General features: G+C 41.2%; 1 protein-coding gene across 3 annotated transcripts in view; it reads left to right on the forward strand.

Annotated features, from left to right (window-relative positions):
* The window catches only part of FGF12 (fibroblast growth factor 12), a 599,118-nt gene that overhangs the window by 333,910 nt on the left and 247,651 nt on the right, over positions 1-17,557 (forward strand). The window contains exon 1 of one of the 3 annotated variants that reach the window (XM_011961229.1): positions 30-1,587. The exons of the other annotated variants lie outside the window; for them this stretch is intronic. Coding sequence (XP_011816619.1) covers positions 1,389-1,587 — 199 coding nt within the window. The 5' untranslated portion in view covers positions 30-1,388. Of the gene's footprint in view, positions 1-29; positions 1,588-17,557 lie in introns of those variants that run through there. 3 annotated transcript variants of the gene reach the window in all.

Below are 17,557 nucleotides of genomic sequence, written 5' to 3' on the forward strand. Positions count from 1 at the left end.
CGGGTGTTCGCAGCGCGCGGGTCACTTCCTTCCTCGGCCGGGATGGGCGGCGCGGGACTGAGTGATCGGCCTTGCGTCCGGCGGGTAATCCCCATCTGATCTGCTGCCTGTGAGCTGCTGACTGCCGGGGCGCGCGAGCCTGGGGGGCACGGGCAGCAGCGCGGCGATGACCTGATCCCGAGCCCGCCAGGGCGCCCCTTCCTTCCCTCCCTGCCCTCGCTCCCTCTGAGCCTGTGCGGAGACCGGCTCGGTGCGGCGGCCCCGGGTGGACCATGGCGGGGAGCTCCAGTTAAAGGCGTGTGGGCGCCGGGCTGGAGAGGACACCTTCGGCATCGCTGCCTTTTGAGGGGGCTTATTTAAACTACTGAGTCATTCCAGATTTAGGATTCCCTAAATAATCACCAACTGTGCCCGTCTCGTGCCGGAAAGCAAGCGGAAAGAGAAAGAGCGCCCACTCTTGGGACCCCGCAGATCGCCTCTCGCTGGTTTCTCCCCGAGGGGTGCTTGGCCCTCGAGGATATTCCCTCCCTCCCTCCCGCCCTCCCCCCTCCCTCGCCTCCCGCTCTCTTTGCAGTGCTGCTGGCCGGGAGTCGCTCTCACCGCAGCTGGAAACAGCTGCCCCCGCCCCGCGCCCCTACCCAGGCTCCGGGTAACCGCTCCCACTTCGCGCCTCTCGGAATTCCAGAACTCGGGTGGCCGGCCCCTGGAAAGCCGCAGCCGGCGCGATGCATTCTGTAGACCTCACCCTGCCGGGACGGACCTCCTAATCTTCAGAACCGCGGGCCGCAGGGAGTTAAATTGCTGCCTTCCTCTCCTCTCGTGCGGTTGGTGGCTTGTTTTCTAAAGGAACGTTTTATTCACTTTTTAGTATTTTCTACCCGGGGCGCGCTACCCGCCTGGGTCCAGACTCTGCTTTGTAAATGGGTTTTCTATGTATGTATGTGTAGGGATACTTTGGACACCTTACAACGCTTGCGCCTCTCCAACAGAGGCACGGCTTGTTATTTTGGACATCGTTCTTCCCCTTCCACTTGGTACCCCGAACGCAGTGTGACTAAACTCCCCACTGCCCCTTGGACGCCGATCGCCTCGGGGTGCAAGTTTGGGGTGCAAACGTCTACTTCGCAAGAGGGCCTGGGACCGCCCCGCCCCCGCCGCCAGAGGTTGGGGAAGTTTACATCTGGATTTTCACACATTTTGTCGCCACTGCCCAGACTTTGACTAACCTTGTGAGCGCCGGGTTTTCGGTACTGCAGCCTCCTCAAATTTTAGCACTGCCTCCCCGCGACTGCCCTGTCCCTGGCCGCCGAGGTCCTGCCCTCACCCCGGCGGAGCGCGAGCCGGAGGGCGCGGTAGAGCCTGGGGCCTGGGGCCCTCGCTGAGCAGCTATGGCTGCGGCGATAGCCAGCTCCTTGATCCGACAGAAGCGGCAGGCGAGGGAGTCCAACAGCGACCGAGTGTCGGCCTCCAAGCGCCGCTCCAGCCCCAGCAAAGACGGGCGCTCCCTGTGCGAGAGGCACGTCCTCGGGGTGTTCAGCAAAGTGCGCTTCTGCAGCGGCCGCAAGAGGCCGGTGAGGCGGAGACCAGGTCAGTAGAAGCCCGGAGAGTGGGCTCCCCAGAGGCGGACACCCTCTCTCCCCTTCCTCAAAGCACCTCGGGACGCCCGTGGAAGGGAACCAGGATTCCTCTTTTACATTCTGACCCCTCTTCTCTCATTTCCAGACTTCTCTCTTTCAACCACTCTGTCAGTTAATAGCTTCTTGCCCCATATTCAGCAAAAACACTTTCTACTTTGATCAATCCAGGGTTTGACTAGAAGAATTACATGTATAGATGCACTTATTCTAAAAGAGCCTGTAGAGTCCTTGAGGGGAGTGAGTGACCACCTCATTCATTCATTTATTCATTCATCGGTTCTCTCTCTCTCCCGCTCTCCCATCCATCCATCCATCCATGCATCCATCCGTCCGTGCATCCATCCATCTGTAGAGTACAGTACCTACGCTGCCCACGGAGGACCTAAGGATTAATACAGCTCTTCCCTTATCCCTCATAATCCATGAAAGACACCTAGTAGACACCAGATGAACTTAAATTTATTATTTTTCCAACTCTTCCTCCAGCAACACTTGGCACTGCATATTTCAGACGCCCTTGTCAATTTCTCACCTCTTCATTTTTCCCTCATGCCCTTTCACTTCCTTTACACAGTCTTCATTTTCCTGTTATTTTCTTCCAACCCCTCTCATGGTTTCCAAGGACTCTGCTCATTAACGTTTCTGTCCTCTTACCGTACTTAGCACACTCACACTTCTGGGACATTGAGGGAACAAGATAGTATACACAGTTTGGCTTCAAGGAGTGTAAAGAAAACTTCACCTTGATCAGAGATTTTCATGGCATGGGCTTTTCTGCAGCCCTGACCACAGATGATTGTTTTGGATATGTCTCTACTTGCAAAGGGAAATTGGATACCCAAAGTTTCGACACGATGATTCCCAGCTCAAGCCAGGCCAGTGTTCCCAGCTTGAGAGAATGAAAGCAGAATTGCGGAGAGATCTGTGCTTCCATCAGACTGTTGGTTTTCTGGTTGTGGCTGCAGAACCATTTGCATTCTGCAGATACTCTACCCCTGTTGTGGACAACTGAAAGGCAGCATTGTCTAGAAAGGGAGCCTGCTCTGTAATCAGTTGGCTGGTTTGTCTCTTTGCAACTCTGACTGTGGTGTACTGTTGGTTTCTAGCAATGAGGCACATGGATGGGTCCATTGGATGAAGGATGACACTTGGGAAGTCTGGACAAGTGGGGCTCAGAATTAGCTCAGAAATTTGGGATTAAGCCTTGCGAAGAAGCGACCCTGTTTCATTTTCCCTTGGGTTTTCATGACATTGTCCACTCCATACTAGGCTCATTGTCTTATTTTGTGATGATGATAAAGTAGTAAATCTCAGGAGTATACAAAAATAGTTGTGATCCCAAGACAGGAGCAGTATACTAGTCTGTATTATTTTATGTCCAATTAGTATAGCATGTTCATTTTATAAAGTGAAGATTTATGCAATAGTTTGAATTACCTCTACAAAGGAATTCACCTAGTGGAAAATGAAATAACCTGTTCTGTTGTGGAGGGATAATTTGGAGGCCTTCTTTTCTTAGGGCTTATGTGGTCTACAGAGAACTTCAAGGTTCTGAACTCAGTGTGACTTTTATATCTCAATCTCTGAAGTAGGTGCTTGCACTCTCGTTGGGATAATTATATGACATCTTTGAGTTGATCCTAGTCAGCCTCTTCTAAAAAACAAGATAATAAGAATGATAGGTGGATATATGTGAACGGATAAGATAAACTGATCCTGATCTCTGGAGTTGACTTGGAGATGATCAATGGGTTACTTCTGCATGGCTTTATTTTCATGGCTTCATTTTGCATGGTAAGGAAGGACCGTATTTACTGCTTCCTGTGGGCTCTTCCTTAGCATCTCATTAGAAAACAGAGATTTGAGGCAATTTCTGAGTTTATGGTTTTCTTCAGTGTTCATTTAATTTGCCTCCCTTTTTCTTCTACATAGTGTTCATCTTATCGGAGAGGATCCTGACTGGTGACTTTCTATAGCTAAAGTGTCACACTAACAATCTGGCAGAGAGATGGCAGGACCTATTAAGACATTCTCAGTGCGAGGGCGACCTGCATGTGTTTGTATACCATTTCAGTTTGTTCTGAAGCTTAGCTTAGAAGAATGGGCGTGTGGTGTGTGGAAAAGCTTTTTGGGAAGATGATAGTGTGCTATTATCTTTACTAACAAAGCCAAATAATTAATCTGTTGATTTGCTGTCAGCAGCCATGATTCACATAGCATGGAATAAGTTTATTTATAGAGAGATAGCACCCTCCACATATCAGTTCCAGAGAGGAATCTTTAGCTGGATTGGGAGGAAGTTGCTAAACACCAAAAAGAAAACTATTTGAATCTGTTTTATAATCACTTTGATGTTGTATTCACTTAATGTTTGACTTATTCTTGAAACCACTAGCCTTCCTAAGCCATATCATCGTGAACTAACAAAGTAACTCACAAATGGTAAAGTGGCGAACTGGAATAATTTGTCCTGATAAAGAATTTCCACTCTGAATTTCTGTCACTGAGACACATGTTCCATTGACCAGACTTTCTAGGGGAGTGAGGCTTAGGAAGTGAATCTAAGGCAAGAGTTTGATGGGAAAGGCCACGGTTGTGTTTCTGATTTCAGGGCTGACACATTGAGTATCTCTGCTTCTCTTTTTTCTTAGCTAACCAAGTTCTGATATGTGTAGTGTTGAATTTTTATAAATACAGTGGGGATCCTGAAATTATCATGGCAAAGGATTCAGATTTAAAATGACAGTAACGCAGAATGAAAACATGGGAAATAACTAGGTACGGCCTCACATCACAGTTTCAGGGCCAGGGTGCACAGTGGATCCTTTTTGTGCAGCAAAATCTCTGCCTTTATAGATGGGAAATCCTGCAGCCATTGCAAGTTTGTAACTTATCTAAGGTTGCACAACTAGGTTTTATCAAAATTGAGACTAGAACTAGATTCAGTTGACTTTCTTTCATACCTTCTTTGCAACACAGCAGAAAGTAATGTCAACTAGTGTGAAGAACTGGATGTCTTCTGTCACAGTTTTAACCATTGATTGGTATTATTGTTATCATTGTGATCATTATTTTATAATTAGAACAGATATAGGGTAGAGTAGAAGAGGTAACTTGTAGAAGAAGGCATAGGCTAAGGAGGCCATTGGACTTCAGCAATGACCACCCTATAGCATTATTGAAGACCTGTAGGCAACATAGGGTTAATAAGCCCCTTAGACACCGTGTGGGCTGTAGATCTTTGAAAATGAAATGTTGGAGACCCTGAACTGGAAAGTTGGATGAGGCCATTGAACCGTGAAAAAGCCTTTAGAACATTTCTATTTTGTGCACTTTCTAATGAGAAAAGAGTGTTCTTATAGTCATTATTTGAGTCATTATTTATGTGTAAAAAGTCTGTATTAGTCAGGCACACTAGAATATTTTCCTAAATGTTGATGCCACTTAATTTGCTGTATCTAGACTATTAGCACATCCGTATGAATTATATGCTTATTCATGTCCAACCTTTTGCTTTATTTTGAATAGAAACACTAGTACCAATGATTGACTACAAAATGATGTATGTTTTGACTCATAAGTTATTACAGACAAAGGGCAAAACTCACAATCAAGGAGGGAAAGGTGTTTGCAGAATCTGAATGTCTGAGTGGCCACGAACCTTGGAGGTCATCAATATTACTCTTCCAGTTTTCAAATGAGACCCTCTCTGGAAAGAGCAAAGCAATTGATTAAGCCTAAATCTAGGTATTTTAAGTGATATGGGTGTTTTTATTATATTTCTATATAGCTTAGTTTCTTACCTCAAACCAGAACATTAAACAAATAATCAATCAGGAAAAATCTATCTTAAAACCTAAAAATCTTCAGAATTTTTTTATAATTTAAAGATTCGATTTCATACACTGATCCCTTTAAAAAGTGATGGGGTAGAATTACACTACATGGTAAAATAAATCAAAGTAGTAATTGTAATTTACCCAATTTTGTTGATTTTCATTTACCTTATCTTTCTGAGTCCCTGTTTCTGCTGTTATAAAAATTGTGGTTATTCAAAATATTTCAGTATTATTTTAAATTGTTTTGGTAGATGCATAGTGTTTAACAGTATACTCAATCAACAGTTTTATTATAAAACATATCCTTTTGCATAGAGGAAGAAAATATCATAGGAAATAGAAACTTCAAGAAGAAAGTTGACAGTAAAGGTCAAATGTTTAATCATGTGATTTATGGAATATGAGTTAGATTTTTATAAATTGCAATAGTTTTGGCCAATATATGGGTCAAGAATAGATTTATATGACAGGTGATATTTTACATTTATAGGAAGTACTTTGATTACATTTTCTCTTTTAAAAGTATGACTCATATCTGAACTACAAAATCAGCCTAATTAAATGATATTTGGCTTGATGTTTGTTAAAAAAAATAAAACAGTGAGACCCCTAACTTTTCAGAAACCCATCTTAGGGTTTAAACTGATATTTTGAACGTGTTTTTAAAATTCTGTTCTCTCTACAGCAGTGCATTCTCATCAATAAATTATGTTTCCATTGTAAGAACATTTTAAAATAGCAGTTATTGTGATCTCTTGATTTCTTTCATCCCACAGAGATCTCATCAAGCCATAACTTGAGATTAAGTCTTTAAAGTTTTAATGAATTTGTTATTCTTGAACAGAAGGAGAAAAACAATTTATAGGAAATGAGGCAGTCTCTGCATTTGAGGAAGCAATAGGAATATTTTGGAGATCTTTAGAAATGTAAGCTTTGTCTCATAAAATTGTATTTTAAAAAGTCCTGGGCTTACTCGTATAGAAACACATTGCTTTTATTCTTGGTGAGAGAATAAATTTGCTCTGGAAAATTTGTAGATTTTCTTTGGAAAATGTGTTAATAGTGATTAATTTTTTCTTGTCTCTTCTTTGAATGCATGATCATCATGTATATTTGCTTTTGACATATAGAATTATTATAGATTTTATGATGGTTCCGCAAAATAGCCTTGTTAGACATAGGAGAAAGACTTGATATGCTACATTTTGGATTTTATCTTCTGGCTTACCCATGGAATTACAGAACTCTTCTTATTTTCTAAAGAAAGGTACACCACATCTAAAGGGCTCTGATTCCAAGACTACCTCCTAAGCATCGTGAGTTGGGAGAAGCCTTAGATGCAAAATGCCTATAAATTAATTATCTATAATAATAAATTTTAATAATAATAACTTGACTTCAGGATTTATAGAATTTCTTCACAATTTTTGCTTCTTTTACTTTTCATAGCAGTCTGCTGTGATAGCCCCATCTTAGAAAAAAGAAAACTAAGCCTCAAGTGGCAATGAGACTTGTTCAGATTCATGGAATCAGAAGATGACTAAGTGTCACATGGCCCTCAGTCCCACACTGCAGATAATCTACCTTTATCTCCCACCACACTAGGAAGCCCTGAATCTGAAATAACTTAATGTGACTTGAAGCTGGGAAACTATTGTTGGGGTGAATCTGATGAAAAGTTCAAGAAATGTGGAACATGATTACGTGGTTTGTTTTGCTGTGTGTGTGGTCTAGAGCCCCCAGGGTGGAGGAGAGAAATGGAAAGCTGATGGAGATCTTCAGGGCAGGACTGAAGAAGCAGTCCCATGGTTATGTTGTTATGTGCTGGGCTTAGGCTCCTGGCTCAGATGTTCCTGTCTGAATGCCAGGAGCCTTGAAGATACCAAGGGTGGCCACAGGGGATACCTAATGACCCACTGGGAGACTTGGGCCCAGAGGGCCAGACTCTCTTAACCATAAACATAAACAATTGCTTCAGATGTTTTGGAGAGTGAAGAGGTTAACACCAAGTTAAAGACAGCCCTGTAAGATTTAATCTTTTTGTTTGTTTGTTTAACTTAAGTGATAGCATAGCAGAATGATTAAGTACCTGGACTTTGGAGTGGGATGTGAATTCAAATTATGGTCTTGTTATTTGTAAGAACATTAGGCAAGTGTCTTAATATCTTTGCACCTCAGTTTGCTGATTTGTAAAATGAAGATATTACCTCTAACTTTTGGTGAAGAAATGCCTCTTTGAGGAAGAATCATTTAAGCTGAGCTGCAAAAGATGAAATAGGCATGCAGGGATGGAAGAACATTCCAGGCAGAAGAGAACAACTTGCATGAAGATTGATGTGAGAGGGAGCTCGGTGCTTTTGAAGAAATTGAAGTATAGCTGGAGCAACGAGAACAAAGGGGAGAGGGGTACAGATGATGTTGGAAAGCTTGGCAAGAACTGCAGGACCTTGAGAAGCCTGAGATGAATTTTGTATTTTAATCTAGGGTCCAAAGAAAGATCAGCAATACGGGGTGATATCATGCAACTCGTATTTTTAACTGGGCACTTTGGCTTTGGAGAAGAGAATGGATAGCAACGGAGCCAGAGTAGAAGCAAAGGAACAGTGAGGAGGCTAGGGCATCAGTCTGGACCAGCAGTTCTCAAAGTACAGTACAGAGGCCCTAGAAGCTTCCCGATAATCTTTTAGTGGATCCACAAGGTCAAAATGATGTTCATAAAAAATATTTCCTAATACCACTAGTTATTTGCCGTTTTCACTCATTCTGTCACAAGTGTCCGTTGGAATTTTCCAGAGACCGTGTGATATATCCACAATCGTCTGTAAAAGGTACTAAAAGTTTCCTCCCTTTTCAACCACGTTTCTTTGTGAGGCCAGGTTATCCTTACGCACTTCGTCCACTGTAAGATAGCAAAAGAGATTGAATGCAGAAGCAGACTTGAGAACAATGACTTCTATTAAGCCAGACATTAAAAAGATTTACAAATAATTTATAAAGTAGTTTTTTCGTTAATTCCTTTTTGTTTGTTTTGGAAAATACAGATAAGTTTTATTAAATCATGCTATTTACGTTAACACTTAGTGGAGCTTATTATTGTATTAATAAACAAATAATCATTTGAAAAATTTCACAACTTCTAAATACAGTAAATATTGAGAGATATAAACTACATAAGCACAAAGCTCTTTGGGGGCACTCAATAATTTCTAGGAGTGTAAAGGATCCTGAAAACAAAAAGTTTGAGAACCACTGGTCTAGGTTATAGATGATGTTGACACGAAGTTGGTGGCCATGGATATAAAAAGAGTGGGTAGAGGTAGAATGAGCAGAACCTCATGAGAGGTAGACTATGAGTGGAGAGTGGAAGGTGCCTGGATGATTCCTGGCTGTACTATTCCATCGTGAATTGCATGTTTGTGGAGATGGAGTCGGGAAGGAGCAGGGTTGATAGAGGTCAATAATGTAATTGCCCAACTACAAAACACTATAGAATGTGAAGGTGGGGACTGGGCCTGGTGGCTCACACCTATAATCCCAGCACTTTGGAAGGCTGAGGCAGGCGAATCACAAGGTCAAGAGTTCGTGACCAGCCTGGCCAACATGGTGAAACCCCGTCTCTACTAAAAATACAAAAATTAGCTGAGCATGGAGGTGGGTGCATGTAATCCCAGCTACTTGGAAGACTGAGGCAGGAGAATCATTTGAATCTGGGAGGCGGAGGTTGCATTGAGCTGAGATTGCGTCATTGCACTCCAGCCTGGGCCACAGGGCGAGACTCAGTCTCAAAAAAAAAGAAAAAAAGAAAAGACTGTGAAGGTGGAAGATTGGGTTTTATTTATTGTTAATAGTTTTACAATACCCATATATATAAGGCTGTTTACTTTATTCTTGAACTCCCAAGTAAACACTCAGTTGCCTTTGAATAGTCAAGTGACTTTACAAACACAAATTTTGTAAACTGCTCTTTTTCTGCCTGTTGTTAGTGATTTGATTAGTTTGTAGTATTTGTAGGCCTCCCAGACTCCATGCTTCTAACCACACTTAACGTTAATGCCTCATAATTGAAACTTGGACTGACGGTTTTACATTTGAAGATTCAAACAACCATGGATGGAAATATTTCAAGAAGAAAACCATAGTACAACCATGCTATGCAAATACTGTGCCATTTTATGTAAAGGACTTGAGGATCCTCAGGTTGGGTATCCTGAGGGTGGGGGTCCTGTAACCACCACTCCTCACCCTGAACGCAGGGAGGGATGACTGTACTCCATACAGTCTTTTCTTCATTACTTTTTAGGAGTCAGTAGAGAGGGCCCTGAGGCCTAAGACCAAACTTGGTTCCCTAGAAGTAAAGAATGACATGGGACAAATAGGATCTGTATGTCGAATCACAAAATGTTAGCACTTAGAGCTTGTATAAGCCAGTGGTTCTCAGCCCTAGCTGCAAAATGAAATCAACTGGGAGTTTTTAAAATGTACTAATGCCCAACACCTAGAAAGTCTGATTTAGTGTGTTCAATCTGGGACCCAGGCATCAGCCATTAGTTTTGTTTGCTTGTTTTTAACCCCCTATATGATGCTAATATGCAGCCAGGATTGAGAGTCCCCAACCTGTTCCAATTCCTTTGTTTCATAACTTGTGGCCCTTAAACAAAATTAATGATTTTATTAATGTCTTTAGGAACACATCCATGATGCCTAGACATTTTATACACCAATATAATTTATAATGATGATCTCTTCTGTCTCAGTCCATTCTGGTTGTTATGACAAAATACCATGCACAGGTGGATTAAACAACAGAAATATATTTTTCACAGTTCGAGAGGCTGGCATTCCCAAGATCAAGGTGCCAGAAGATTTGTCGTCTGTGAGGGCCTGCTTCCCGGGTCATAGATGGCAGTCTTTGCTGCTTTTTCAAATGGCAGAAGGGGCAAGGGAGCTCTCTGAGGTCTCTTTTGTAAGACCACTAATCCCATTCATGAGGGCAGAGCCTTCATGACCTAATCACTTCTCAAAGGCTTCCACTTCCTAATATCATCTTGGAGGTTAGGATTTCAGCATTGGGCAGGGGGAGGGGCACGTAAACATTCCGTCCAAGGCACCATTTTTCTTTTTTTTGTTTTTGCTTATATTTGAATCTTTCCTATATAGAAAGATTGGGACTATATAGAAAGATTGGGACGGGCTTAATGATGTCCCAAGCCTGAGCTGCATCATCGTATGGAATGCTCGCATGCCTCGTCTTCTTGGTGAAAACTTCAGTTCCCAAGCACTGGACCTGGTCAGCACTAGATTTCTCAGCACTTAGCATACTGCCTGTGTCACTGCAGTTCTTCCGTTGCCGTTAAATCAATGAGGAAATGACATCCTGACTCATTGAGCAAGCCTCAGAGGAAGAAGGATTCTGAAGTTAGCATCTCTCCTTCCCACCTAAGGATGCTGAGATCCTGGGACTTCTCAGTTTCACAGGACTGGTTAGATTCTGAATTTGAACTCAGGTTTGTTTTTCCTAATCTAGTTTTCTTTCTACTCTGCCAGTCCTGGAAATGGACCTCAGTTTCTGTCTTTGAAAAACAAACGAGTTATATATAAGAATATATAAGAGCTAGCCTGGTGCGGTGCCTCACGCCTGTAATTCCAGCACTTTGGGAAGCTGAGGCAGGCAGATCACTTGAGGTCAGGAGTTTGAGACCAGCCTGGCCAACATGGTGAAACCCTGTCTTTACTAAAAATACAAAAGTTAGTTGGGCAGGGTGGTGCATGCCTGTAATCCCAGCTACTTGGGAGGCTGGGGCAGGAAAATCACCTACCCCGGAAGTGTAGGTTGCAGTGTGCCAAGATTGCACCACCGCACTCCAGTCTGGGTGACAAAGCGAGACTCTGCCCCCTGCCCAAAAAAAGAATATATAAGGGCTTTTTTTTTTTTTTTTTTTTTTTTTGAGATGGAGTCGTGCTTTGTCGCCCAGGCTGGAGTGCAGTGGCGCGATCTCAGCTCACTGCAAGCTCTGCCTCCCGGGTTTACGCCATTCTCCTGCCTCAGCCTCCCGAGTAGCTGGGACTACAGGCGCCCACCACCATGCCCGGCTAATTTTTTGTATTTTTAGTAGAGACGGGGTTTCACTGTGTTAGCCAGGATGGTCTCGATCTCCTGACCTCGTGATCCACCCATCTTGGCCTCCCAAAGTGCTGGGATTACAAGCGTGAGCCACCGCGCCCAGCCATAAGGGCCTCTTTAGCCTGAAAAGCCATTAACTGTGGCTCCCCTAACCCCAAGAGAAACATTTGTGACTGGGAACATGAAACACAAATCTTTTCCCTGCTTCTTACTTGATGGACAAAACTATTTTCTTCGTGTGCTGTTTTGGATGTTCCTAACTGCATCCCCTGGTTTAATTACTCACAATGCACTAATAAAGAAATCTGTCTAAAATATCAGTCTTTCTCTTGACACTAATTGAGGCTTATTTTGTCCCTTCAAGAATTAGGAATTATATCAGTGCTGTGTGCTGTGTTGTAGATTTTTTTAAAAGGGGGTTTGAAGGGAAGAGTGAAATTCATGAAAGAAGAACTATAAACCTGGATAAGTTGCATGAGTTATAAAGATAAAATCGAGTAAAAAGTTCATAAATTTTTTTTTTTCAATTGCACTGGTGATTTAAATGTTGTATTTTAATTTTGGGAACTCAAAAGATGACCCAGATCACCTTCACAGTGTCCTAGAATCAGATAATGCTTTAAAAATCATTAAGAAACAGGGACAGAATTTAAATAAGTGCCCAAAGTAGGGATCTGTATTCAAATTTCCTGGTTAGAATAGGTGTCAGGTTCTGTTTTCTGTCAAATAGCTCTAGCTGTCTACACAATATACCTTCTACACACGGTATTACATTTGAGAAAGGAAAGTCATCCAGAGTCGTCACCCACAGAGGCCGCAACAGAAAAGGTTCATCCATATCTGGGTAATTAATATAAAATGATGGAAAATACAGAGGATCTCAAATTCTATGGAAACCAAAGTTTCTCAGTGAGGGGTGAGTCACATATGTGTTGCTGTCCTGCTTTGTTGCTTCAAAGGATACTGTAGTGGGTTTTTGCAACTCGAGTCTAGCTAGGAGAAGAAGAGATGGCATATGAGATGATGGTTCTGAAGCTCAGAATTCTAGGAAAGGAAGTCACAATGATAGAACCCCAGATATCCTCGGTAGTCTTCTTACAGGATATTCCTCTGAGAAACTGGAGATTTACTTTCTTTTCAGAAAAGTAGAGAGGATTCCTCATTGCCTCGTTGCCTCACCTGTCTTTCCCTAACAATCCCTGGGCCGTTATCCTCTGCAGCTTTTGCTCAGGAAAGGAGTTGGCAGCATTGTGGCCAGGCCGCCTCCACATTCTGCAGCTCTGGTTTCCCAGGCATTCTATCTACTCCTCCCTCTCCACCTACAGGTCATGAGAAAAGCAGGACCAAGAAGGAAACTTGCTTTGAAATTATGCTTTTCCTGGTGTTGCCACAAAGCTCCCTTCTTTGAAATGCTCCCGAGTGCATTTTCTGGGTTACCACATGGCTTTATGAGTTAGAGTTCCATTCATTATGATTCTGCTAACGGAACTACCATCTTGGTTAGGAGCCTGCCCCTTTGGGGTAAGTTTTAGTCTGGTGAAGATGGAGGTTCCTTGGTCCTGACTCTTGTTATTTTCACTGAAACTGCTGTCCTGCCTGCTGTCTTTTTCATGCTCAGCAACTACATTCATTCTGAAGCTGGTTTTCTTTGAGATTATGCGGACACCTGTGAGGTCTGAAGAGCAGCAAGCTTTATGCACCTGGGTTCATTATTTGAATTCAAAATCTGGTTGAACTGGCACTTCGATTTTGTCTCAGGCCATTATATATCTTGCACTTGGAGTTGAGTATCTGTGACATTAGCCTTGAGATGTCCACCTGGTAGGGTGTATGTGAAAAGTGTTGGTGGGTTTGAATTGGAAAACAGAGCTCATTACAATACACCTGCCCACCTCATGGAAGAACGAAATGAGACTCATAGTGGGTGTTAGGTCATACAGCTATGAAAGGCAGAGCAAGGACTGAAATTTGCGATGAGGCTATGCCTTACTGCTGCACCACAGCTGCCTCCTTTTGGGGCCCATTGCCCAGTGCTGATAGCAAGAGCTATATGCCTGTTCTGTGTCTGGAGCAATATAAATGCTGCGTAGCTGCCTTTAAATATCTATAGTCAACTTATATTGCTAGACACCTATTGAGTATTTGTATAACATGTGCTTGGGAATGGGATATAGAAATACTGAGAAAATCATTGTCTTCTTTTGTGTAAGGCAGTATATAATTAAGATTTGTTAACTCCTGCCTGATTTGCGTTACTGTGTTCCAAGTTATAGTTTTGCTGTATTATTTTGGACCGTTTCTCCTTTAATATCTATATTTCAAGAAAAACAGTAATTTCTTAATTTAAAAAAATTAGCCACAATCTGTCTCTTAAAAATACACGTGTGGGCTCAATGCCTGGTTAAGAGCAGAGAGTTTATTATTGTGTCATCAATATGAATAGGCTCCACAATCAAGGTTTTTTCTCCACCCTTCCCCACATACTACTCTAGCTGACCCAAACCTTCTTGACATTCATAGAACATTTACTGCATCTATCCATTTCAGTTCTTTTAGTTTATAGATGTTTTTATTTCTCCACGAGGGATGCCATTAACCTCCACACCTATCCTTCACTTACCCAGAGACAACCCCTCATTTATCCACTCTGCTGCAGTCCTGCCCATTATTCAAAGCCCAGCTCAACTCCCATCTCTTCTGCCAGATCTTCGCAGATCCTTCCAGGTAGAATGAATCACTGCCTGCCCCAGGCTTTGTACCCTGCACTGTTGTCTGCAGTTAGTCTGTCTTGTCTTATCATTACTCTGTAAGTACCTCGTCGTCTCTGCAGCTGGTGAGTGAGTTCCTGGAGGGCAAGGGCCCTGTCATTTCAATGCTTTCTACATAGTAGGTGATCAGAAATAATTCATCAAAACGAAATTAATTCCAATGGTGACTAATGTGCTCATGGCATCAGTACTAGTCAGGCTCTGAGGAAATTTCTGCATATATATGAAAATGTTGGGAAAGAAAATAAATCAGTATTTTCGGCTAATACAAATATCTCTTCATTTGATATTCGATTCCAAAAATATTGTTACTCCAGTTTAATTTGATATATAGCTGTTAGATAAATACTGAGAACTTCATATCTTTACTTATTCCTCAACCCAACTCCTAATGGCCATCCCTTCTTATACTTAGTATTTACTTTGCCTAACACCTTCAACCTTTACCTCTTTCTTATCAGAGCACCCACTGATGCAGGGGGCAGTTTCTGTGGGAATGCTGAAAGAAGGACCATCTTTATATTAATTTATGTCTTTGCCCCAGAAACCTAGAGGGAGTGGATGGTGCAGCAAATTTGGAAAAGGGCCCACTTCTATTTTGACTGGCTTAGGTTTCTTAATGTTACGTTAATGAGGAATAACCTTTGCCATCGATTTCAGATTTAGTCATGTCTGGTCCTTACATTTACAGTTGAGACCAACAAGTCATTTTAGTGTTAAATACCCTTGAGGGAACATATTCACTCTGGTTTCACTTTCTTTGGTGAAGTGCTAAGTGATGGGGAAATACAGTATTGATTGGGTTTAATGAAAAAGGTTCTTTCTGTCAACTCTTGATTGCCTCATTGGTTTTTCTTCTTTTCTCTTATTTTAAGGTTATTGATAGCAGCATTAAATAAGTCTTCTGTGTATGCTACAGTTCTCTGTATTTATTCTTTTGCTTGGTTTGAAACCCAACCTTTTTAAAAAGAAGATGTAAATAAAAGAGGCTTTTGATTCAGTCTAAGGTAAAATGATGTCAGAGAAAAAATACTGGACTTGGAGTCAGAGTCCTAGTGACCTTGGGGAAGTCATTTTTCTTCTCTTCCACTTAGTTTCCTTATTTTCAGCATAAAAGGGTTACTATCAGTGATTTCCGAAATTCCTTTCAGCTTTATCATTCTTGATGTATATTTATGGTGCTGATACTCAAGGAGGACAGGCATATGTATTCCAAGATATCCGTATGTCAGATATAAGAAAATGGCTTAATGATGTTTGATACGAAGTTCTAGAAGATGTGATATATATTAAATGGAATATCACAAATTTAACAAATATATTTTTATTAGCTTCTCTGTTGTGTATTCTTTATTTGTTCTTAGATTCATTCAATGGGACACAAATTGACTATGTTTCTAAATTTTCCTTATTTTAGTTTCTAGCATTTTGACAGACCTTCAAGGTAGACCATTACATAAGTTTGGACCTCAGCCCCAGAGGAATTTAATAAAATAGTGGAACTAGTATTTGTTTTAATGGAAAACACATTTATTTACTAGTGTAGTCTCAAAGATAATATAACACTTTTTAAAAAACAGACAGGAAAGGAACCATGTGATTTTGAGTGAAAGTTGGAGACTTTATGTCTGAGTAGGTTAATGTGTAATGTCATATTGCAGTACAGTTTTAAGCAATAGAAATCTGGTAAAGTATAAGATGCCATAGGAACTGATTGGAATTTTTGTGGAAAGGCAAATCATGCCTTAATTATCAAGTTTTTAGATTTCCCAGACTTGGAAAATACCTTTTAGATATGTTTTCCACCAGGACTTCATCAATTATGGAAATTTTTAAAAAGATAACATTTACTAAATATCAGTCTTGACATTTTCTTGGAATCATCACATTTAATATTATGGGCAGTTTGTGAAATTAATTTATGCTCGTTAGTGATAGTAGTAGAAGACTTGATAAGGAAGGTATGATTAAAATATATCCTAAAATGATATCTTAGAGTTCCTGTGAGTTTTATTTATGTATATTATCCACATTACCTACTTCCATAGGTGTTATTGGTATTTGACCTTTTTCTTTTTTTTCCCCATTTCCTTTATCTGTGCAGTATGATTACAATAAACACAGGAAAATTCAGTTTTATCTTTTGTACCATTGATCATGTTACTTCACCAAAAAGAAGCTTGGCCTACTCCCTGAATTTGAAGTGTAATACAAAATCAGTTTTAACCACGAGAAGGGCTTTTTCTTTTTGAGGAAAATGTCCTAAGGGTCAGTTAGAGGCCACCTCATAGTGTGTATCAAACATGAGGAAACTTTTACGAAAACAATTTGGAGAGCTCCTGTAGGATTATTTCTCCCTATTTACATATGAGTTGAAAGTGAATGTAGGATTCTACTGAATCACTGGCTAGTTTACTGTTTTGATTAGAACAGGGTGCTAATAAAGTCATTTCTTGAGTTTAGTCCTAATGTAGAACATGGTAAAGAACAAAGCCTAGCATATTGCTTAACACGCAGATGTCACATCAAATATATTTGTTGGATGAGTCACCTTACCAATGACATAGACCTAACAAAGCATGATAAATGCAGATTATCACTCCTGGTGGAGAGGGAGAGTGAAAGGCACTCAGCAATGCTCTATGAATACCTATAAACAGAGCCATCTTCATATACACTATGAACCTTTGGGAAATTCGAGTTTGTTGGGTGAAATGTTTTGATTCTGCTCTATCCCACATATAGGTAGAATTAAAAAGCAAACCTATACCCCATTAACATTATAATCACAGAGTCTTAATATTGTAGAAAACTTCACAGGCAATGTAACTTCATATTTGAACCCACTGACTGCATCACCACTGCGCATTCATTTACATTTTCAATTATTTGACAAACATCCATTGTCTACTTGTAATCTGTCTAGTACTGAAGTATGGGTCAATAGAGAGAAAAAAAAGGCCTTTGTCTTATAAAGGTCGTGGGTTAGAGGAGATGCAGAACACCACAAATTACATGTGTAGTTCAGCTTGCTTCCTTCTTCCCTCCCTCCCTCCCTCTATCCCTCTCTCTCTCTTGCTTTCTTTCTGTCTCTTTCTCTCTTTCTTTCTTTCTTTTTCTTTCTTTCCTTCTTCCTTTCTTTCTCTCTCTCTCTTTCTCTCTCTCTCTCTCTCTCTCTCTTTCTTTCTTTCT

Source organism: Colobus angolensis, unplaced genomic scaffold (assembly GCF_000951035.1).
Source record: "Colobus angolensis palliatus isolate OR3802 unplaced genomic scaffold, Cang.pa_1.0 Scaffold54, whole genome shotgun sequence".
Lineage (NCBI taxonomy): Eukaryota > Metazoa > Chordata > Mammalia > Primates > Cercopithecidae > Colobus > Colobus angolensis.